Consider the following 21,134-nt stretch of genomic DNA (forward strand, 5'->3'; position numbering starts at 1 on the left):
GTTTGTGCCCTTAAAATTGAGTGAATACTCTTTTGAAAGATGAAGGATCAATTCTTTGACCCTTCAGAGCTTATATTTTGGGCTAAAAATTCTAAAAACCTGAAAAACTCTTTTCTCGAAAACGGCATCTTTGACCTCTCAATTCTTTCTTTTCTCGTAATCCGCTTTTTTAGGATACCCAGTCAAGAAAGCTACTCTTTGCTTCTTCTGAAGATTTTCTCCGATCCGACATTTCCAAAGTCAAAAAAGGCCTCCCCGCGCGGCTTGAACACGAATTAATTTACGCCGTTTCGGACGAAGAAAAAGGAACGGCTAAACTTTCATTTCTTTTTGTTTTTGGTGCGGTTTTGAATGTAGAAAGAGTGTTTAGCTGTTTTGAAGAAGCGTTTGAAGGGAGAACACGTGCGACCACAAATCGCAAGCTTGGAGTGAAGAGATACTCGCCTGCTGAGCAAAATAAACTCAACGAAGCCGCCAAATCCGACGCTTACAAGAAGTTTGACGAGGCCATTTCGTGGGAACTTGATTGAAGCTTTTCGAAAAAAAAACAAAAAATTAATAATAAAAAAAAAAAATAAATCGATAAATTATTCAATAAATTATTAAAAAATTAGACAAATAAAATATAATTAATTCATAATAAAATAAAAAATAAATGAGTAATAAAATCATTTTAAAAAATGAAAATAAAATTATAAATTAACTATGAAAAAAATTAAAATTGCGACACTTTTTTTTATAAAAAATCAAGAAAAAAAATTTCTAATTGCCACTTTTTATTTGAAGAAATCTACTGTTGAACCTGGTTAATTGTTGCGAAAAAAGATGAGAGTAATTTGGCGCTTTTAAGCTCTTGGCGTTGAAGTTTGCCACTTTCGCCGACTCCAGATGATTATTTTTTTAGCGGGCGAAATTATCTGCCTCGATCGCGCTCTTTATCGCGCCCGTTAGTTTCAAACTTACCAAAACCAAAAAGAAAGCGTCGGAATCTCTTATCGCAACTTTTTCAAAGTGCCACTTCAAGCCGATAAAAAAAGCTACAAGCGATCTACAGTAGATTTTATCAGACTTTGTATTGACACTCTCGAAAATTGCCGATTCCACTTTTTGACAAAATCTCTAAAAAAAGTCTAAAATATTAATCATTTATTTTTTACAACAAAACTTGCTTGTTTCAAGAAAACCAGTAAATTTTTTCGAAAAAAAATTCGATAAAATATTTTTTGGCCAAAATTTGAAAAAATTTTTGGCCAGAATTTAAAAGAAATTTTTTGGCCAAAATTTGGAAAAATATTTTTTTGGCGAGATTTTATTTTTTTGACAAAAATGGCAATTTTCCTCAGAATTTTTGAAAAAAAAATTCGCCAAGGGCTAACCCTAACCCTAACCCGAATTTCGAGGCAAAGTTCAATCCGATAAAAAATTTATCAGCTTTATTTTACTTCGAAAAATTACTGTTTTCGGCGCCTCGATAAAAAGTTGCGCGTGTAGAATGTATATACTAATTTATCACTCGACATGGTGCTTCGCTTATCAGTTACACGCGGCACAGGCGTTTTATGTACTCTCGCGGTTTCTTGAGAAATAAAAGATAAGCTCGATTCGTCCCGAAATTTTTGAAAGGATCGAACACGGATTAAGAAAATTTGTGTTCGGAAACATATGTTTTTTAGCGCTAAGGCGTCGAGAATAGTCTGCCAGACAAAAAGATTAAAGGACAGATGAATTTCTGAGTCAATTTTTTTGTCGTTGAGTATTTTGTCTCAAAAAACCGCGGATTTTTCTGTGATTGGCTGAGAGCTCCCCGATATCCAGAAATTCGGTTTTCCGATTGGTTGGAAAAGACCGAATCAACCAATCAGAAGACCGAATCGCGAGATACCGGAAATTTCTCAGCCAATCACAGAAAAACCCACGGTTTTTTTACACAAAATATTCAGCGACAAAAAGATTGACTCAGAAAGTCACCTCTCCTTAAATTTTTTTGTTTGAAAAAAACAGCTGCATTGTCAACCTCCTTTAGAAAAAATTTCTGACAAGCGTAAAATGCGCTTAGGGAGAAATAATGGCGTAAGCGGTAAGAAAACGCTGTGAACTTTTGGAATTTGTACTGAGTAATCGGATTCGCCTGGCTTCGGTAAAAGGTTAATCTTTTTGGATCCCGGGCGGGGAAAAGAGAGCTGGAATAGGCGGGAAATCCGCTCTTGAATTATTTTCAACAATTTCGGCGAATTCGAGTTCGCTTCAACTCAACTGTGAAAATGTTAAAGAGCGCTAATGACGAACACGTGTGTTTAAACAGAGCTGTAACTTTGGCCAGCTTTGTTTGAAACGCTCAAAACTTTCGAGAGCGTTGCCGAAAAAAGAAGCGATAAGGGAGCTTCTTTTAGACGCAAAAGAAGTTATTTGCCGCGAAGAAAAAACAAGAAGACTGTTGTATTTTTTGAAGTGCGAGAAATCTAGGGCAGCGGCTCTAGAAATCGAATAATAGTCACTTTTTTCACTTTTAAATGGGATGCATTTTTATTTTCTTGATTTTCGTCGATTCAGCAAATATTTTTGACGAGTTTTCTGACCAGAAAATGTGTCTCAGCCGAGGGTTAAAAGCTGAGAAATAATTTGAGCTGCAAAAAGACCCGTAAATTTATTTGTATCCGAAAGTATTTTGCAAGAAATGCAACGGCATAAAAATTAATAATCATTTCAGCAGTTTCCGTTATCAAAATAATCTGTCGAAAGGTCAATATTAACCACGATGATTTTATTTTTTGACAGAATTTATTCACTTTCTCTGGCACTGTTTTGACTTTGAGACCGACAGCCTTATTCATTGAGCTTCATTTTTCAATAAAAAAGAGCAGAAAATTTTTTTTCATAAAAAAAGTATGCTCTAACTGAAGAATAAAAATGTTTTTAGAATTTTTATGATCGAAAATTTTTTTCTAGCGTAAAATTGCTCGATTTGAAACTTTCAAAAATGTGAGAAAAAGATTTCTCCGGCGCCTGATTTTGGCGGTTTCTGAGGTGTGAATTTGCAAGTGGCGAGGAGGACTATCTTCTGAAAAAAATTACATTTTGACGAAATTCAAGAGCGATATTCGCCGCTCTCTGCGGCGGCGCGACTTCGATTCTTTCGATGGGGTTGGTGCGCCACCAATCATCGCAACGTGCGACTCTAGAACGCGCGCTTCTTCTCGATCGGCGCGTCTTTTTCCCTTTTTCTTCTGAACCAAAGGATGAAGAAAATATGGAAGATCATACTTGCAGTTTTCAGTTTACTTGTAAAAGACAGTAGAGAAGAGAATCCGACGGAATCAGAGATTTGGCTGAATGAAGAGACGAACAAGCCTGTAGGAACTTCGGTTAACATTTCAGATATACTTTGATGTTGACGATTTTTAAAACCCTGTAGTGAATTTTAACTTCAACGGTCAAATGAGCCGAAAAATCTAAAATTTTGGCTTTTCAAAAATCCTTTTCATTGATTGGCAAACAGGTCGTATACATGTTTTTGATTGGCTTAAAAATTTTTGAAGAAATTTTTATTCGAAAAATAGGAATTTAATTTAATTAACCATAATTTTTAATTAAATTAATAATTTTTTTAAGTCTAACCCTAACCCTAACCCTAACTCAAACCCTAGGAAAAAATAAAGACTCAGTTAATTTTTCAACGATTTTTTTTTTATTTTTTTTTTAAAGAAACAAAAAAAAAAAGAAAATCAAAAATAAAAACAAAACAGATCCTCGCGCGAAAAAAATTTGAATGTAACCTGCGAAAGGGTTTATTTGCACGTGGGAAGATGGCTGGTGCGACGGGTGGTATAATGTGGACCACACGAAAGAAGAAAATTATGTCCCGAACAAATTCTTTGACTTGGTTGTCAGACAAGGCAAGTACACCGCTCCCGTTTTGATTTTTGCGTAAAAATTTTCGAATTTTTCGAAGATGAGAAAAAAAATATTGAGCAACGCCCGAGTCCCTGTTCAAGCAAGTTCAATAAAAAAAAGGATGAAAATGGAAATTTCACGCATCTTCATTCGCGGCGTTTTTTGAGTCATTTTTGCGATAAAAAATATATAGATACAGAAAAGACGATAAAAAAATAAACTCACACCTTTATTTTTTAAAAATAATTTATTTATTTAAAAAATAAAAGATAAAGGCGTTGATTTATTCGCCATTTAATTTCTCTTTATATAATCTATAAGAAAAAAATTGTTTAGCCAATAATCCGCCGCTTTTTCAACTTCCTTTTTTGTGGAATAGTAAAATTATTTGTAAATTTTCTGTATTTTGAAAATGCGATTCAGGTGCGTCATCAAGCCCCGCAACTGGGCCCGCATTTGACAGGACGCGCAAAACGGAGGAAGGCCATTATCTGCTGCTCGAGGCCTCGCAGAAAATGTTTCTTTCTCAAGCCGAAATCGCTTCTCCCGCCTTCGATATCACTGCTTATGACGAGTATTGCCAAGGGTTCCAAACAAACTGAATTTTAGGGATTTTCGTTGTTTAAATTTCTGACAAATTAAATTTGTTGTTGACAAGGGCGGTTTCGCTAGAATTGACAGAACAAGCCGCTTTTTCAAGCTGAACACAAATTTCCAAGCAAATTTTCAAAAAAACACTTATTACCGAAGTTGTCTTTGCTAAGCGCGGTCAATCAGTTTAGATTTGAACCCTCTTAAAAGCTTCTCAATGTGGTACCTGATGTACGGCAAGCACGCTTACAGCTTGACAGCTTTCGTCTCGATTCCCGTCCCAGGCGCCTATCGAAAGCTCCTTTTCAAAAAAAGTGGCCAAGCGTCAAAAACCGCCACTCACTGGATTTATCAAGCTGTTACGATTAAGAAGCCAGATCTTGAGCCGGGCCATTTGGTCAATATTACAATCAACGCTGTAAGAGGTGAGCTCTTTCAATTTTTTTTTTATTTTTTTTTTTCGAAAATGATAGAATCTGCAGTAAATAAAAACTTCAAAACAAATCGAGAATTTGCTCAGCTGTGAATTTTCTGTCACATTTTGGGCATCGATTTTTCGTTTCGAGGACTTTTAATAGACAGGATTTTCCAAACTGATGTCCACAAATAACAATGCAAGATTGCCAGTGTTCATTTTTATCGTAAAGCTCAAGGCAAATTTCGCAAGTTGGAATGAGCTCGTTTCTATCTGTTCTTTTCTTCAGAGAATTCCTGATTCGATCATTAATCGAGTTTTTTGTCTGCTCGATTTGAAGTTGAAGGGACTTCTTTTTTTCTTGTTCTGAAGTTTTTCGCGCTCTGAGCTGGACTTTATTTCTCAACAAGACGGCCATGTTGTTTTCTTTGATGTTAAATGATCGAAATAATTGACGTCTCTTTTTGATTGCCGCATTTTTACTCGAGGAAATTTTGATAAGATCTTCATAGTAATTTATCATGGCATCAAGGGTTGAAATAGTAACATCGATTTCGCTTATTTTCGATCGTAGCTCAGAACATTCGCTTTCTATTTCGTCTTTGATATTTTGAACACGACTTCTTCTCGATTCAATATCATCCTTTATTCTTGAAAATTCAGATTGCTTAAAAATTAAGAGTTTTATTTTACTTTTGAATTTCTTCTTCTTTTATTCTCTCGAGTATCTGTGTAATTTCGCTTTCAGAAAGCATTATCTATTTTTTGAGAGAGAAAGTGACACCATAGTTAGATCTTAATATTTGCAGGTCTGAGTTACCAATCTGACATCGGCATGGATGACATCATGGTTCGCCCGGGCCCCTGCCCAGATCTACCTCCCAAAGACGCCACTCCTCCTCCTCCGCAAACAACAGCATCAACAAAAGCCGTCAAATCAACCATGGCAACAACCAGAGCGGTCGTCAGTACAATGGATCCGATGGTGACTAGGGAGTTCAATCCATTTTTCACCACAAAAATCGAAAGCTGCCAAATTTCAACAGTCCTGGGGGACAAAACCGAGCAATACATTTCGAATATGTTTATTTGTTGTGGAAATAAAATCATGTCAAGGAAAGCGGTTTTCAAAAAATTCGAAAAAATAATTTAAAAAATGAAAAATTTCCGAAAAATTTGAAAAAGATGATTTCCAAGAAAACCCTTAAAAAAGACTGAACGGTTCAAAATGCTGCGCCGGGGTGCAATATTTTGCGCGAAAACAAGATTGCTGCGAAGGCGAGGTCATCGATAAGGCGGAGTTCAGTTGCTGCGGCGGCAAGGTTGGCTGAGCTAGAAAAAATAGCCGATTAAAATCTGCGTTTCAGAAAACGCCGGTCGAGCCAGATAAAATTTGCTGCAACGGAGAAATCCGGCAAAAAGAAGCCTCGCTCTCCTGCTGCGATGATAAGGAATTCTTCGATAAGGGAAGCCAAGGCTGCTGCATTGATAAACTGTACAGCAAAGCGAGCAGTTTTTGTTGTGGCGGCTCCGTCCTGGAGAAAAACGACGACACGCAAAAATGCTGTGGCAGCGGTTGGAAAGGGGAAAAATATTCTCCTGGCAGGTTCGTTATATTTTTCGCTTTTTTTTTAAGTTATAGAAAAAATCCTCCAATTCATCAGATTTTTCCGGGGAGATGCGAGGAACCGACAAAAAATATTGACAAATTTTGCGTCAAAATTTTCAACCAATCAAAAGGCTGCGAACGGCTAAGCGGCCAATCAGCAGCCGAATGGACGCCTACGCAAAATTTATTGGCTTCTCGGGTGCTGATTGGCCGGTCTGCCGAATCCAGGCTTCCGATTGGTTAGAAATTTTCACGAAATGATTTGTCGAAATTTTTTGTCGATTCCTGAGACCTCCCCTGAAATCATGTAGAGATTTTTTGACTCTATTTTTTTCTTATTTCCATTTTCAGAGAAGCCTGCTGCAATGGAAATCTCTACGCTGTCGCCCAGTACGGTTGCTGCGGCGAAACGTACGTCTACTCAAAGGAAAACGGTTGGAAAGAAAAAATCCCAAAATTATCTTTAAAAATTTAATCTCTCATTTTCTCAAGAGAAGATAAAGAATATTTTCGAGGGAGATTCCAGCGCTGCCAGATTGAAGGATTAAAAGTCGCGTTATCTGGCCAGGAATTTACAATTTTCCCAACCGTTCGTTTAGCTTTATGAAGAATGTCACGTGCCTGACGCGGAGGAAAATGAGAACGGCTCATTGCTCGTCAAGTTGAAGGAGAAACAAAAGTGGCGAAAACCCTCCTCGCAAGCGGGTCAATTTCTTTTCAATTACAGAAAAAGAAGGTCGCCAGAGCAAAACGGTAGCCGCCGAAATTTTTGAATTTTTTTTGATTTTTGAACTCCAATATGGAGATTTTGTTCTTTTTTTGATGAGCTGAAAAGTAAAATTAGATTCTGTTAATAAACTACTGATAAATCTGTGTCCACTGGAAGAATTATTTTTAATATATTTTTAATTTATTAATTAAATTAAAAAATTTTATTATCACATAAATAATATTTTTTCTATTTGTATTTTTTCTATAAATTAATTTTTATTTATTACTTTTATTATTTATTTTATTAATTTATAAACGAATTTTGATTTTGAATTCAGTTTTTATTTTTTAATTTTTTTATGAAAAATTTTCCCGATGTATTTTTGCTCCTGCAGGTGAAAGATAAAGCATCTGGGCACTTGGGAGCGCGCGTTTTTAATCCGAAAAGGAAGAAGACATTCTTGGCTGCTCAGAATCTGGAAGCGACTTTGTTCTGTATTTTCCGAAAAGTGGTAGTTTGAAAAAAGCCGCAGTGGTTGTCCGTAATCCGTTTTTATCCCCGCGCTGAAGAGTTGGCGTAGATTCGAGATATAAAGACGACGCGCGCCCGTTTGCCATCATAAGCGGGACTGATAAAGAATCGGAGAAATGACTGTTTTAAGCAACTCGCTTACGATAAATGAAAATACTTGAGCGAATAAAAAATAAGATGAGCAGCATAATTTATTAAGTCATTTTTTCGCAAAATCTCTTCACTCGAAAGATCCAAGTCTTGTTTGTGCATTTTTCGTCGGTAAATTCGTAAAATTTTACTGAAAATATTTAATTTATGCTTTTTCGTGATTTTTTCTACCAATTGAATTACAGAGAAGATTGATCGTTTCTTCTTCATCTGCGGCTTTATTTGCAATATTTTCGCAGCATTTGACGTTGAAAATTTTGGCAGGAATTGGATTTCCTTTTCTGCATTTGAAATTTCGCTCCCGATGATCAATCACTTTGCGAAGGGATGTCCTTAAAATGTTAGATAAAAAACTCATAATTCTCTGATTACGTTTTTCTTTTGGCTTTTCCTTTTCGAAGAGCTTTTTCTTGAACAGCCAAATCTGCCCAAATCAGCGCGATTTCGTGAAATTTGTTTTGCAAAAATCGCTGATTGCAGAATTTCGAGCAGTTTTCTTCACGCGCTTTTGAAATATTAAAGCTTTTTGACAAATCAAAAGCTTCCAAAAACACAAGTGGCTCCGTAATTTCTTCTGTTCTTGCTGTGGTTATTTTCGTTGTTGTTCTTGTTGTTTTTGTCGGTGTTGTCGTGGTTTGAAGTGTTTTTGTTGTGATAAAAGTCTGATTTGATTTTGTTGGTGCTACTTGGAATGATGATTTTGGTGTTGTTGTCGAAATCATTGTTGTTTTCAGACTCGAGGTTTTCGTAATTGAATCTAATGAAGTCTTTGTTATTGGCGGTTCATTCCAATCCTCGCAAATTTTCATAAATTCTCCTCTGAACTGGAAATTAGGAACTGATTCTTTCCCATGATAGTAGTAGTAATAATCGTCTCCTGGATTTTCATAATCGTAAAAAATCGGCTCTTCATTGTGTATATCGCAGTATTTGCAGTGCGCGCATTGAGGGCATTCCTCGTCTTCGTATTTTTTTCTTTCGTCGCTGAATTCGGACTTGCAGACGATTTCGCTGGGGAAGTTATTTTCGCAAGCTTTTGTGATTCTTTCGTGGCAATCAAGGTTGTTCAAATCTTTTGCAAAACACTAGAATTAATTTTTTTCGTGATTTTTTTTTATTTTTACCTGACAACAAGCTCTTTTGCACTGATCTCTGAAAATCTCAACCACGTGATTTGCAAAAGAAAAGCATATAAAACAATTGAAAAACGCTGCTTTCATGATTTCGGAAAAATGAAACTGACATCTGTCACGGAAGCAACGCTGGTCTAAAAAGGGTTAAGCTGGCGGCTGACAAACGAAAGATAAACTTGTCAACTCATCGGACAAGTCCTCAAAAGCGAAATTGGATGAACTCGCGCTAAACGCTTTTTCTAGTCAAATAAATGCTGATTCGCGGTGTTTTTCGCGCATGCGTCGAAAATGATAAAAATTTATTATTGACAGCTATAGAAAAAAATAACAAATAAATGACAGTGGTGAAAATTCTCTCAAAAGAGACTATTCTTCCTTGAGTCCTCCTTGGTATTCGTCAAGGTATTCTTCGTCTTCTTCTTCGTCTTCTCCTTCCTTGATTTCTTCTCCATTTTCATTGACGTAAATCTTTTCCCATCGATCGCTCTTTGGTCCGACAAAAAGGGATGTCAAAGCAGGAATAGGAAGCCAGAGAAGATAGGACAATCCGATGCAGATAACTTGAAAAATCGTTAAAAGGAAAGGGTTAACGAACAACTTACTTTCTCGAACAATGGAGAAGTCTTCGTCGATCTTGAGAGTTTTGGAAAGAAATTTTCTTTCGGTGAGAATCAAACTTGTGTAGTAAAATGCAACGCAGTAGAAAGAAGCTTTTTCTCGGTTTCAAAGACTGTATTGCATTCTAGAAATCTTGAGAAAGAAACCGTTCCTTGGACCAAACAAGCGATGAGCTGATACCACTCCATTCCCTTTTCCTTGTCAAGATCGCTACTGTCGACGATATCTTCAAGCACCATTCGGCTGAAATTCTTGATCGCTTCGAAAGCTGAGATTTTGTGAAGCTGTTCTTCGGCTTCCTCGCTAATTTCATTTTCAATCAATTCTTCGTTGGATTCTTCTTTTGAGAATTCTTTCCTTCAGTTATAAAAAAGTTTGCTATTAAAAATTTCGAAAAAGCAAAATTTTTTTTAAACTGTGACTTTTCTCTGGCGAAGCTCATTTTCTTCGTTGACGGTGTTTGAATCTTGAATTACAGTCATTTTTTCGCGATTTTCGATTGAAAGAAATTTTGAGAAAAAACAGTGATGACGCTTCTTTTCTAGAGAAAAACCGAGATTTTTAATTTTGACCGAATTATTTGTTTTGATATTTGAAAACAAAACGGGTAATTTTTTGAGATTTTCGTCAATTTTCGGTGATATTTGGAATGTCACTTTCAATGGTTGTCAAACAAATTGGCGAAATTCTGAGACGCGAGACGCTACTTAGCCCCCAAATCGAGACTTTGAACGAGACATCTGAGTAGTTGGATTAAAAAAAGAAAAAGAAAGAGAGTCAAGTGCGCGTTTGTGCTTTTTATGAATACAGAATTTAGAAAACAGAGAAGAAAAAAGAAAAGAAGCAAATTTCTGAAAAATCAGCAACTTCCTCGACAAAAGATATTGACCAAATCTCGACCTGCTTCACTTTCAAACAGAAAATCAGTCAAAGTCGCTCGTAAATTATTCAAAAGCAGGCTACCAGAACGCGCGTTTTTCCATTGAAGAGGAGAAATGGCGACTCCGATTGCAGAGGAAATTCAAAGGTTGAAGGCAAATGGACCGACTTGTTTGTTGAAAAGTTTGAAGAGTCAGAAAACTGCGGCGTTGAGGAAAAGAGAGAAGGTTAGTCTCATAATAATTTCTAACAAAAAAACGCTCAATTTTCCCTAACCCTAACCCTAACTCAACCCTAACCGCTTATCGCTTCGAGCTAAATCAAGCCGCTCGAAGCGCGGCTCTTATATCAATTTTCGAAGCCGCAAGCGGCTTCTCAAATTTGATTCATTTCTACACCGAAATTTGAGCCTAGATAATTCTATTCTTCTTCAGGCGAAAGAAAACTTCCCGAAGAAATTTTCTGAAGAAGAACTTCGAAAACGCTTATCTGTTGTTGAATATGCCGTTACTCAGGTACTTCTTGCTCCTCTCGTATTTTCTTAAATCGGGTTTGAAGCTAGGTGGAACGGATACGAGCGGATCAGGAAGATATTTGAACGAAACAAGAGACGGAACTTATCATTGTGTTGTTTGTTCAAAGAAATTATTTGAATCAAGTGCAAAATTTAAGCATTGCGGCTGGCCAAGTTTTGACAGGTACAAAATCACTCGGTTCAAAGCGATTGAGAATATTCTAGAGCTCTCGAAGAAAGCATAAAAGAAACCATCGAGCGAGCGCAACACGGCGTAAAGCTCACGGAAACCAGCTGCTCAGATTGCGGCGCCCATTTGGGGCACAAGTTCAACGATGGCCCAACGGAAACAAAGCTAAGATACTGTATTAATGGCTCTGCTCTTGAATTCCGCCCTAAAACTGAATAAATGATTTTTTTTTCTTGAACATTTTTGTTGTTTTGGCATTTTTCCAGATTTTGTTCTGAACGACAGGATCATCCTCGAGCTGCTATTGGCTGAGCTGGTCCAAATACTTGTCCTTGTCTTTTTTTCATTAGATGTCGTTTCTATAGTTGAACTGGACCGTAAATTCGGGTCCGCGAGGTCGAGTTTGATTATGATGCAATAAATCTTGAAAGAGAAAAAACTGAAAAAGAAGAATTCCAATTTTCAAAAGATTATGGCGGCAAATGAAGAATTTGAGAGAAAAAGAACAGTTTGGAACAAAATTCTTCATGTACCGATTCAAGAAAATTTTCAACGAAATATTTAGAGAAAAATTTGAAGAGAACGCGAATTTTTGTGAAAACTCATGAGGCGGTAGAGAGCTGATATGGACGGCGATGGGGGCTTATGCGATTCCGTCGATGGAATTTTTCGGCATCACAGCTGATATTGGCTCAACTGTATTTTCTGCTTCCTCGCTTGCTACTGTAAGTAAACAAGGCTTTTATTTAAATTTCAACTGTTCTTTTCTTGGGTTAATAATCTTTGTTTTTTCATGAAGGCTCGATGATCAACTCAGAGCAAAACTTGAAAAATATTTTAAAACGAAATCGTGGTAGCCAGAAAATAAATTCAATCACCTCTCAAAATTGAAAACGAAAATATGGTCTTTCTCTCGAGTTAAATAAACTTATTTGACTTCTTAGATATTCACTTCCCTGATCGTCGGCGTCTTATCAGATAGATGCTCAAGTCCGATAGGAAAAAGAAGACCCTTCATCATTATTCGCGTTATTTTTGTCATAATTGCGGCGATTTTGCAATTTTTATCGCTCAAAATGACGGATGTAGGAATGGCTCAAGAAAGACTCTTATGAGCTTCTCCTTCTTGAGATTTTTGAGCCAAACCAAAGCGGCGGGAGGAATCCTCCTATACTCAGCTTTCTTTATTTACGATTTGTTTCTCTGGACCCTTCAAGTTCCCATGTACAGTTATTTGATGGAAAGCTTCAACGAAAAAGAACAAGCGCAGGTGATGCAAAGCGTGGCTTTTGTCTGCGGCTTTGCCGGAATTGTCGGATACGTTCTTTGCGGCTACCTGCCAATTAGCGAAGATGGAGTCGTGCAATTGGACATTTTCTTTATCTCTGTCGGAGTTTTCATCATTGGCGCGGTAATGAATCTTTTCTCCATTCCAGAGTCGCCAAAAGAAGAAACTCTCAAAACAAGTGTCCTCTCCATCTTCAAGAATATTCCCCCTCAGCTTTTGAAAATGTGCCTTCTGTTCCTCTTCAATTTCTCCAAAGACTTCCCCTTCTACATCTTTTTCACCACAGTCTACGCCGAAAGCATGTTTGGCGCTCATCGACCAACAATTGAAAATTCCGGAAACAAGACGGAAGAAGAAATCGACATAATTTTCAAAGAAAGATTGACAGATGGAACTCTTGAAGCGTCAAAAGTGTTTATTGCGTTTCCCGCTGGTACGATGCTCTTCAGCTTGATTTTTGAAAAGGCAAAGATCTTCAGACGATTCGGGATCAAGCAAGGGCTCTAGAAAAAAAATTGGCAAATAACAAAATCTCCTTTCGGATCAAAATATCGGGATGGTGTCTAAAACCGACAAAAAAATTCGAAAAATTTTGCGTGGGCGGCTTCTCGGCTGCTTTTTGGCCAGCAAGCCGAATCCAGGCTTCTGATTGGTTGAAAATTTCCACGCAAAATTTGTCGAAATTTTTTGTCAGTTCCAGACACCTCCCCAAAATATCGAGCCCTCTACCAAGAGAACAGTCATTTCAAGTCTCCTTTTCATGATCTTCGTTCTCGCCCTCAACATTTTCACCCACAGCAGTCTCGGCTTCTTCCTCATCGCCGTTGCAATGGCCTTCTCTTTGTGCATCCAAGTCAGTGTGCCCTACATGCTTCTGGGAATCTACCGCGAAGATCCCAGCTATCCAAAATCGAGAGGACTATCAAGCGACAATTCGATAATTTCTTCTACTTTCTCGGTGGGACAGGCAGCGGCGATTTTGCTGAGTTTTATCGTCCAAAAAACTGGCACAACTACGGTGATCATTCCTTGGTCTCTTGGCTCTGCGATTTTAGCACTAAGTAAGACCAAATTCGTTATACATTTTTAATCAAATCCATAGTAACTGCGTTTTATCTTGATTATGGAAGCAATGAAGCCTCGAAAGCAAACGAAAACAAGAAGCAAGAAGACATTCAATTAACTGATAACAGAAATGAAAATCTTTAACAACGAAAAAAACGAAATCCAGTCAAATCTACAGTTTCTCTTATTTACAGTTAAACTAAAATCACAACATTGCAAACTCATGTTTTCTCATTCGCATTTCATCATACGCATCTTCCATCGTTTGCGGAGGAAATTCTAGCAGCCAGTTTGGCACTGCAACACCGCCATGGCAGGATTCGTCGGGGAGATTTCGCCACCACCAGGAAGCAGTGGAGTTGATCATCTTTTTCGGAAAATCGAGCGCTTTTCGAGTTTGAAGCTCGCCGCACATATTGCACATCATTTCTGCCAGATTTCTTCCTCCAGGGTCACTTTTTCGGGTTGAAAAGAAATGCGCATTTTACACGTCTTTTTTCTTCAAAAAAGCGGGAACGTTTTATTTACAAAATAACCCCACGTGACCGTAATTAGATCGAAAATGGAGCGGGCGGATGGAGTACTCAAGAATGTTTTCAACCAAAACAGCTTTTGGCTCCCTCTTTTTTGAACAGGAAATAATAATGATCTCGCCCGAGAAAAAATTATAGACAAAATACGTAAATTAATCAAAACACTGCGGCTTTTTTCCAACTCAAAGTTCGCTCCAATAGCCCATTTTTCAACCATTTCTGTGTTGAATAAAATCCTTGTGTTGAAAGTCCGCTTCAACCCGCCATTTGTGATATTCAAGATAAGCAGTGTCATTCGAATCCAAAAAGTCCAAATAATCAACCAAGTCTTTCGGCGTCTCAAAATCCTCGGCAAAGATGAAGGATCCTTTCGGCGCGACTTTTTCGACGTCTTCTTTAACCGGGCCAAAAACGATGGGGACGTTCAGAGATGAAAGGGCATTACGCCAGAATTTTTCGGAGATGTAGTCGGTACAGTGAAACGCGTTTTCAAAGGCCAGGTAAAATTTATAATGCGCTTTTCACAGCTCGATAATATTTTAAAATTTGATATTTTTATCAGAAAAATTCGGCAACTCCGATTTTCAGTAGATATTTTCTGGACCTATTTTTCAAACCGATTTTAATGGGGTTAGAATTATAATTAAGGGTGGCTTCTTGGATCAAAAGAAAGCCCGGGTCCCGGGCCGGGTTTTCGTCAGGGTTTGAAGGGGCCGGGAGGCCCCTAACACCCTTAAAAATCGATTTGAAAAATTGGTCCAGAAAAAAATCTACTGAAAATAGGAGCAGCCGAAAAATTCTAGATCAGAGAATTCAGAAATTTTTCGAAGCTGTTCCTAGAAAATTGTCTCCTTTCCAACTGTTGACGATTCTATTGAAGCACTTTCCGTATCCATCCAATTTTAATCCCTCGTCGATTAACCTGTTGGCGTATTCCCATCGGGTTAAGGCGGCAGAAGTTTGGTCACAATCAGAGACCATCCAAGCAGTGTGCTTTTCTTCGGTTTTTATTTTTAGAATAAAATCTATTTGAGGGTTTACTGTCTAGTAGACATGATATAACACTAATCATATATTCGAAAATGCGAAAATAATATCATATCTTTTGAACCCTTTCCCATAAGATCCTGTCCATGCAAATCTTGCGGCTGATCCTCCAAAACTCTATCAATAGTTCCGAACGGTCTGATCACATCCGAATCCTGGCGATATGAAACTGTTAGGTTCATACATCCGTCCCAATTGTTCTCATCTTTGATTTCCCGAAAGATTGTCTTTCGATTCATTCCTTTAGCGGCGGATTCTCGGGGCCACCAAATCCAGTATTGGCTGTCGAGATTGCGGGAGTCGAAATCGGGCATGTCGTGAAGTTTTCGAGCTGTAGAAGTTCTAAAGAAGGGGTTAAGTAACTAATTGTTAAAAATATTTTAACAAAATATTTTTAAAAATAAATTTATTATTTTATTTAAATATTATTCTATAAATTATTACTAAAATATTAAAAATAATCATTTAATATTATTTAATATTTTAAATATTTATTAATATAATTTATTTAAAAATATATTTAATTATCTAATAATATTATATAAATAAAATAATAAATTATTTAAAATAGCTTTATTTTTTATTTCTTTTATTTTGAACTTATTTCATACCTTGTATTATCAAAAATTATCGCATCAGCTGCGTGCTCAAAATTTCTATCATTCGTCATCCAGCAACTACCGCAATTCTCCGACAACTGCTCCATGTACGGATCGACAAAAGACCAATATGCAAGAATCGTGATCTTTTCATTTCTCGCGTCTTTTTCGTATTTTTCTCTGTTGACTTGATACAGCTGCAGGGATTTTTCGTACTTTTTCTTTTGCTTGTGAGTGAGGACGTGTTTTCTGTTGTAGGATTTGGAGGGAACGGGTCTCTTGGAACTCGTCAAAAGGGGTACAAAGCTGACTTTGTTGGAAATCTCATTTATCGTTGTCGGTCTCATTTTTCTAATTGCAAGCGACTTTTCCAATCGAATCGAGACGAGAGAATTGTGGTAGCGAAAAATGCACTGGAGCGCCCTCTGAGTGAGCGTAAAAAACGTGCGTTTATTTATGAAATTAGAATTGAATTAACAATTAACAAACGGAGACCAGGTTTTTATGCTGATATGTTTATGCGGCGGTAAGCATTTTTCTGCTCATAGGAAATTATGAAAATTATTTTCAGATATCATAAAAATGAAGAAAAAAGACGTAGACCAATCATAAAATTGAATAAATGAAAAATTTTTAAGGGGGAAAACTTGCTTTTCAGATGAAATAATTTGTAATTATCCCTAAAATCATTTTTTTCGAAGAATGGAATCTATATTTTTTCGACCTAAACGGTCAAGTCATATTTTGATGACAAACAAAATGTCAAAAATCACGAGAGTCAATTATTTTTGACAGGTTATTTGGATGCGTTTTTAGAAAAAAAGTTCAACATAGCAGTTTTGCCGATTTATTTTGAGTTTTCAGACAAGATATCCGTAGCACTCTTCTCCCTGGCAAACATCAAATGGTCGCATATCGGGGGTGATCATTACTTCTGTCGAGAAAGTGAGAACGCCGCGATTGTCGTTGCCTTGGAAAGCGGCTTCGATCATGACTGCGCGGAAACCATCAGCTGGTTGCTGAAAAGAAATGAGATTTTCGGATTGTTTTGGTAAATGTAGCTACCTGAATCTCGTAATAGTAAATGTTTGTCTCGGACAAAACAGGTTGAACCATGGCACGATGCCACACAATTGGCTTTGCAAAAGTTTCGCAAGGAATAATTTTTGAACAAAATCTTTCTAATTCAAACTTTTCCTGAAATTCAATATCTTCCTTTGAAACTCGATACGGCTCCACAACATCGTCCACATCTGTCATCTCAAAATTATCACTCATCTTTGCGAAAAGATTCGCCAGCTCCGGAATTTGCTCGGTTCGTGCGAGAGTCTTTGAATCGTCAGCAGAGTTGGTTGGCCAGTCGACTCGGTCTTGCTTGACTCGGGCCCATCGGAAATCACGTCTGAAATGATGCAAAGTGGAATTTTCGGGACAGTTCGGTCAAATTCGCTGTATACTTTTGCCCCGCCGATGAATTTTATACGTTTTTTTACCTTGTTGAATTAAGGGTATCTGCCCACCAGGCATTTACTCGGACAGGGGTCTTGCTTGTCTTTAGCGTTATCGAAGCAACTCCATTCTCATCAACCTGTCGGACAAAATCCATCGTAGGCAACTCGTAGTCATGAGCAACAGCCTTGTAAAAGCTAAGAATTCTGCCGGGAACAGTCGCGGGAGAAAGGCCAGCGATTGGAATCATTCCATGCTCGGCATTTGGCAAGAGCCCGAGGTAAGTAGGTCCTTTCATGTCGTCGAACCAGAAGTAGCTATCATCTGGGGAGAAAAACTCGTCTCCAGTGGCGCTCATGACGTATTTTGGCATGGTCATTCGATCTCTAGAAATGCGGTTTGACAAGGAATTTAATTAATGTTTCGAGCAAAATATGCAATCATCCTCTTTGAAGGGAAAAAAAAGCATAAATACGCCGCAGTATTTGGATAATTGCGGCGTTCAATATTCATTTATGGTTTCTTTGAGCATGTCGCTGTAACTCTTCGTTTACCTGTATTTGTAAGGATCGATAATATCCGCAAGCAGCTTGAATTCCGGCCTGTCAAAATACGCCGTCAATCCTTCATCCCAGTAGGGTGCCAGGGCAAAGCTCCAAGCGCCCATGTTTCGATACCATTCGAGGAAGATCTCTTCCATGTTCAAGCAGTCAAGGACCATTGGAATCTGCGCTTTCACTCTTTTGTCCACGACGGAAAGAGTCCAAGTCGTCCAACCCCGTTTTGAAGCGCCGGTAACGAGGAAACTATCGACTGGTTTTTGGACATCGCCGAGATTCATTGATTCCTTGTTTTTTTGGAAAACATCGTCGATTGTATCCAGCGCTAATCTGCCTGCCTTGGTCATTGGGAGACGTAAAACCCAGTCAGACTCGTCCGGGTGTTCCAAGAAATGCCGCCATGTCCATGCGATGATATCGTCTTCTTTACGGCCACTTTCGCCCATCCTTGGATCGTTTTCAAAATAAAGCGGTTGGTTTGGAACTTGTCTCAGGCAAGCTGTAATGGTTCCCGTATGCATTGATGCTGCTCGTGTTCCAACAACGGGGGCGGAATCATTTTTCAAAACATTGTCGATTCGGTTTGATCCGCCGTCGATCAGCATCAATCCCCAGTTGGCGACTCTTCGGTCCAAGTTGTATGGAAGGGAGACGACAAGCTCATGGTACCACTCAGTTCGGGTCACGTGCTCGGTTGTCAGCCAGTGCTGCGAAGTCATGTTGATGACAAAGGTTTTGACTCCGTCGACAAAGTCAGGGTTTTCATTGAAGTCATATTCCGCGACAATTTCATATCTTATCAGTCGATTAAGATTGAAGTCGGCTTAGATTTACCTGTAGTCGTTGTTATCTCTCCAGACATACTCATCAAGCTGAGTACAGGAAACTTCGTTGCAGTCGTAACGATAAGGGCTATCTTGAAAAAAAATGAAGAAAATATCAAAATTGATATGATTTTTCGTAAAAAAATTCAGCAATAAATACCTAAGCCAGAGCGAGAATCACTTGTGCGAATCTTATTTTTGGTTCAAAATAAGCATTCTATTTTGTCATCTTATAAGCGGAAAAAAATATTTTTGAACCTAAAGACGGATCGGCAATTTCATCGTTTCCAGAGCCACCTATTCCGACACCGACGCCAACACCGATCCCGATTGCCATGCAGCAAGTGGTGATTCCGATGATCCATCCCCTCCTCGAAATCCGCTTCGCCTCTTTTGGCGGCTCTGAAATCTCCATTTTCTCTTGATTTCAAAAATTATTTGCAGAACGGTCTGACCATTTTTCTGCATGTTTGTGTTTGTATTTGCTCAAGAAAATTGGAACGAGCGATTTCGATTTGTCTTGGGATTTTCAATGTATTCTTTGTGCAAGTTGTTACAGAATGGGGAACGAAAGTTTTTACTATAATTTTGCGGCGTATGTTGCATCGCGAATCGATTTCAAATAGACCATAAATGGAGTTCCTCCGGTCCCGACTTCTGATAAACTATGGCTTCGGCTAAAAGGAAAAAAATCAAAAGATGAAGGGAAGAAAATGAGGAAACCTGTATTTTCTACGCTGCATTCTTCGGATTTCTTCTGGAACTTCCTCTTCTTTTTCTTTATTTTTCTCTCCTTCTGGGTCATCGTCGACGAATTGCTCTGACTGATCGTTTCTTTTTGACTTTGCTTGGGTTTTCAAGAAGTCTTCTTTTTTGCTACTCGCTAGAAATGGATCTAAAAGCGCTCTTTATCGCCGATGAACCTGGTAAAACGATAAAACTGGTGACAATCGTGATGTGGCTGGAACGAAGATGGACGTATGCCTCGATGAAGTTGTTGAAAGCTTCGTAAATTGCCTCGTTTTCCATTTCAGAAATCATGTCAGTCAGTGTCGGGCCTTTGTCTGAAAATTTTTTTTGGTAAAAAGTGGGCTTTTTGCGTGGCAGTACCGAGATATTCCAAAAACTCGCGATGCTCCGTGGGAATGTAATGACGTAACTTCATGTTGTAGTCGACCACGGCTTGATGATGCTTGACGGGAATCATGGCATCCATGGAGGGCGTGATGGCAGTTTGAGCCGCTGAGCCGCCGATGAAACGCTTGCCTTCTTCGGAGACGCCCTCGAAGATTAGACCATTTGGAAGACCTGGGTTGTTGTAACTTCCAGCTAAAGAAAGTCAGAAATGAGATCATAAAGGAGTTAAAGTACCTAAGTAAGGACGCATTCCGTGGTAAAACTCAAGGGGGTCAAGGTGATCCCTCATTCGGAGCAGCGTTTTTGTCATTTCTCGGAGTCCGTTTTCAGCCCTCTTGAAGTGTTTGACAATGCTGTCTTCATCTCTTTCTGTCTCACTAGAATTTCAGTGAGTTTTTCAAATTTCAAGATTCTAGAGTCTTCCAGGTCCGGCTACAAGCGATAGAATTTCCTCACCTTAGTTGTAAAATCTGCCGAATAGCCATCAAACTGCTCAAAACTGGGGCGTATTGCATCTCCATCCGAACTGGGATCATCATGAACCACTCGTACGCGCGATTTCGGGTCAAGCTCTTAAAAATATGTGTCATTTTATCACCCCACAAATAGCTCTACCGTTATTGCTTTCAAGTTGTCCAGCTCCGCCGGCTTCGAAGAATCGTGCAAGTCCCAGTTGCAATTGGCAGCGATGTAGTCGGTCAAAGTGGGATGGATCTTCAGTCGCGAGCAGATATTGAACCAGGGGACGGCGATTTGCGCTGGAAGAACTTGGGCAGGTCCAGCGTAATTTTGATCGTTGACGTAAGCGGCTCCGAGATGAGTGAGAATGGCCGCCGCATGGAACATTTCTTCGCGGGATTGGAGGATCGAATCGTCTAAATGTCGGTTTTAAAAATGGATTTGAATCAAAACGTTTCAAAAAAATTCGAGCATTTACCGATGATTTGAAGATCTTCTTCGATCGTTTTTCTGAAAACATTTTGTTCCAGAAGATCAACGACGTTTTTCGCCAGTTCTTCCCACTGGCCAAATTGCTCGGGAAGCTTCCGCACAGGGTTTTCAATCAAGAAACCAACCTTCTCCGAGACGCAAAATCTCTTGAAAAGCTCTTTCAATTCTGATGGTAATTCCATGATCTCGCTGTTGATAGTCATCTCTTGCTCAGAGTCGCTAGAAAGGACGGATGTGGTGGAAGACTCGTCCTCAGAAGAAGAGGAACTTTCGAGATTCTGAGTTTCATTTTCGTTGATTGCTTGGAGTCCGGTGTTGATAGGCGTGTCTGAAGGCAGATGTATTTTGATTATCGTAAATTTGATAGATTTTTAATTGGCATTTATCAGAATCGCACCACTCTAAGCCCCTGTCAGACTGGTCCACTTATAGAGCAGAGTAAGTGAGC

At 38.5% G+C, this 21,134-nt stretch overlaps 7 protein-coding genes and 2 long non-coding RNA genes across 9 annotated transcripts; 3 read left to right on the plus strand and 6 right to left on the minus strand.

Annotated features, from left to right (window-relative positions):
- Positions 1–4,697: 4,697 nt before the first annotated feature.
- Positions 4,698–6,116, plus strand: LOC145698534 (uncharacterized). Its single transcript, XM_081775739.1, has 2 exons — positions 4,698–4,907; positions 5,707–6,116. The coding sequence occupies exons 1-2, from the start codon at positions 4,700–4,702 to the stop codon at positions 6,048–6,050; spliced, it is 552 nt and encodes a 183-aa protein (XP_081631865.1). The 5' UTR covers positions 4,698–4,699; the 3' UTR covers positions 6,051–6,116.
- A 1,809-nt stretch (positions 6,117–7,925) lies between these two features.
- On the minus strand, positions 7,926–9,119 carry LOC145696356 (uncharacterized). The gene is made up of 4 exons (XM_081773377.1): positions 9,024–9,119; positions 8,272–8,984; positions 8,071–8,231; positions 7,926–8,029 (listed from the first exon to the last, which is right to left on the minus strand). The coding sequence occupies exons 1-4, from the start codon at positions 9,117–9,119 to the stop codon at positions 7,944–7,946; spliced, it is 1,056 nt and encodes a 351-aa protein (XP_081629503.1). The 3' UTR covers positions 7,926–7,943.
- A 197-nt stretch (positions 9,120–9,316) lies between these two features.
- Positions 9,317–10,221, minus strand: LOC145699234 (uncharacterized). Its single transcript, XR_014133990.1, has 2 exons — positions 9,635–10,221; positions 9,317–9,592 (listed from the first exon to the last, which is right to left on the minus strand). It is a non-coding gene; the product is annotated as an uncharacterized LOC145699234 (long non-coding RNA).
- Positions 10,222–10,431: 210 nt separating this feature from the next.
- Positions 10,432–11,459, plus strand: LOC145699138 (peptide methionine sulfoxide reductase MsrB-like). The gene is made up of 4 exons (XM_081776388.1): positions 10,432–10,756; positions 10,964–11,044; positions 11,088–11,227; positions 11,269–11,459. The coding sequence occupies exons 1-4, from the start codon at positions 10,646–10,648 to the stop codon at positions 11,450–11,452; spliced, it is 516 nt and encodes a 171-aa protein (XP_081632514.1). The 5' UTR covers positions 10,432–10,645; the 3' UTR covers positions 11,453–11,459.
- Positions 11,460–13,256: 1,797 nt separating this feature from the next.
- Positions 13,257–13,806, plus strand: LOC145697281 (uncharacterized). The gene is made up of 2 exons (XM_081774468.1): positions 13,257–13,582; positions 13,624–13,806. The coding sequence occupies exons 1-2, from the start codon at positions 13,282–13,284 to the stop codon at positions 13,728–13,730; spliced, it is 408 nt and encodes a 135-aa protein (XP_081630594.1). The 5' UTR covers positions 13,257–13,281; the 3' UTR covers positions 13,731–13,806.
- A 364-nt stretch (positions 13,807–14,170) lies between these two features.
- On the minus strand, positions 14,171–16,112 carry LOC145696359 (4-galactosyl-N-acetylglucosaminide 3-alpha-L-fucosyltransferase FUT6-like). Its single transcript, XM_081773379.1, has 3 exons — positions 15,778–16,112; positions 15,231–15,508; positions 14,171–14,636 (listed from the first exon to the last, which is right to left on the minus strand). Exons 1-3 carry the CDS (start codon positions 16,110–16,112, stop codon positions 14,329–14,331), a joined length of 921 nt encoding a protein of 306 aa, XP_081629505.1. The 3' UTR covers positions 14,171–14,328.
- Positions 16,113–16,612: 500 nt separating this feature from the next.
- On the minus strand, positions 16,613–16,898 carry LOC145700034 (uncharacterized). Its single transcript, XR_014134138.1, has 2 exons — positions 16,831–16,898; positions 16,613–16,784 (listed from the first exon to the last, which is right to left on the minus strand). It is a non-coding gene; the product is annotated as an uncharacterized LOC145700034 (long non-coding RNA).
- Positions 16,899–16,951: 53 nt separating this feature from the next.
- On the minus strand, positions 16,952–19,013 carry LOC145696364 (autocrine proliferation repressor protein A-like). The gene is made up of 6 exons (XM_081773385.1): positions 18,857–19,013; positions 18,609–18,690; positions 17,769–18,569; positions 17,259–17,600; positions 17,040–17,167; positions 16,952–16,962 (listed from the first exon to the last, which is right to left on the minus strand). Exons 1-6 carry the CDS (start codon positions 19,011–19,013, stop codon positions 16,952–16,954), a joined length of 1,521 nt encoding a protein of 506 aa, XP_081629511.1.
- A 128-nt stretch (positions 19,014–19,141) lies between these two features.
- LOC145698975 (indoleamine 2,3-dioxygenase 2-like) lies at positions 19,142–20,926 on the minus strand. Its single transcript, XM_081776217.1, has 8 exons — positions 20,673–20,926; positions 20,351–20,610; positions 20,192–20,307; positions 19,970–20,112; positions 19,709–19,927; positions 19,522–19,662; positions 19,322–19,481; positions 19,142–19,275 (listed from the first exon to the last, which is right to left on the minus strand). The coding sequence occupies exons 1-8, from the start codon at positions 20,887–20,889 to the stop codon at positions 19,179–19,181; spliced, it is 1,353 nt and encodes a 450-aa protein (XP_081632343.1). The 5' UTR covers positions 20,890–20,926; the 3' UTR covers positions 19,142–19,178.
- Between the last annotated feature and the right edge of the window lie 208 nt (positions 20,927–21,134).

The sequence above is a fragment of the Oikopleura dioica genome, chromosome 2 (genome assembly GCF_907165135.1).
Source record: "Oikopleura dioica chromosome 2, OKI2018_I68_1.0, whole genome shotgun sequence".
Taxonomy (NCBI): domain Eukaryota; kingdom Metazoa; phylum Chordata; class Appendicularia; order Copelata; family Oikopleuridae; genus Oikopleura; species Oikopleura dioica.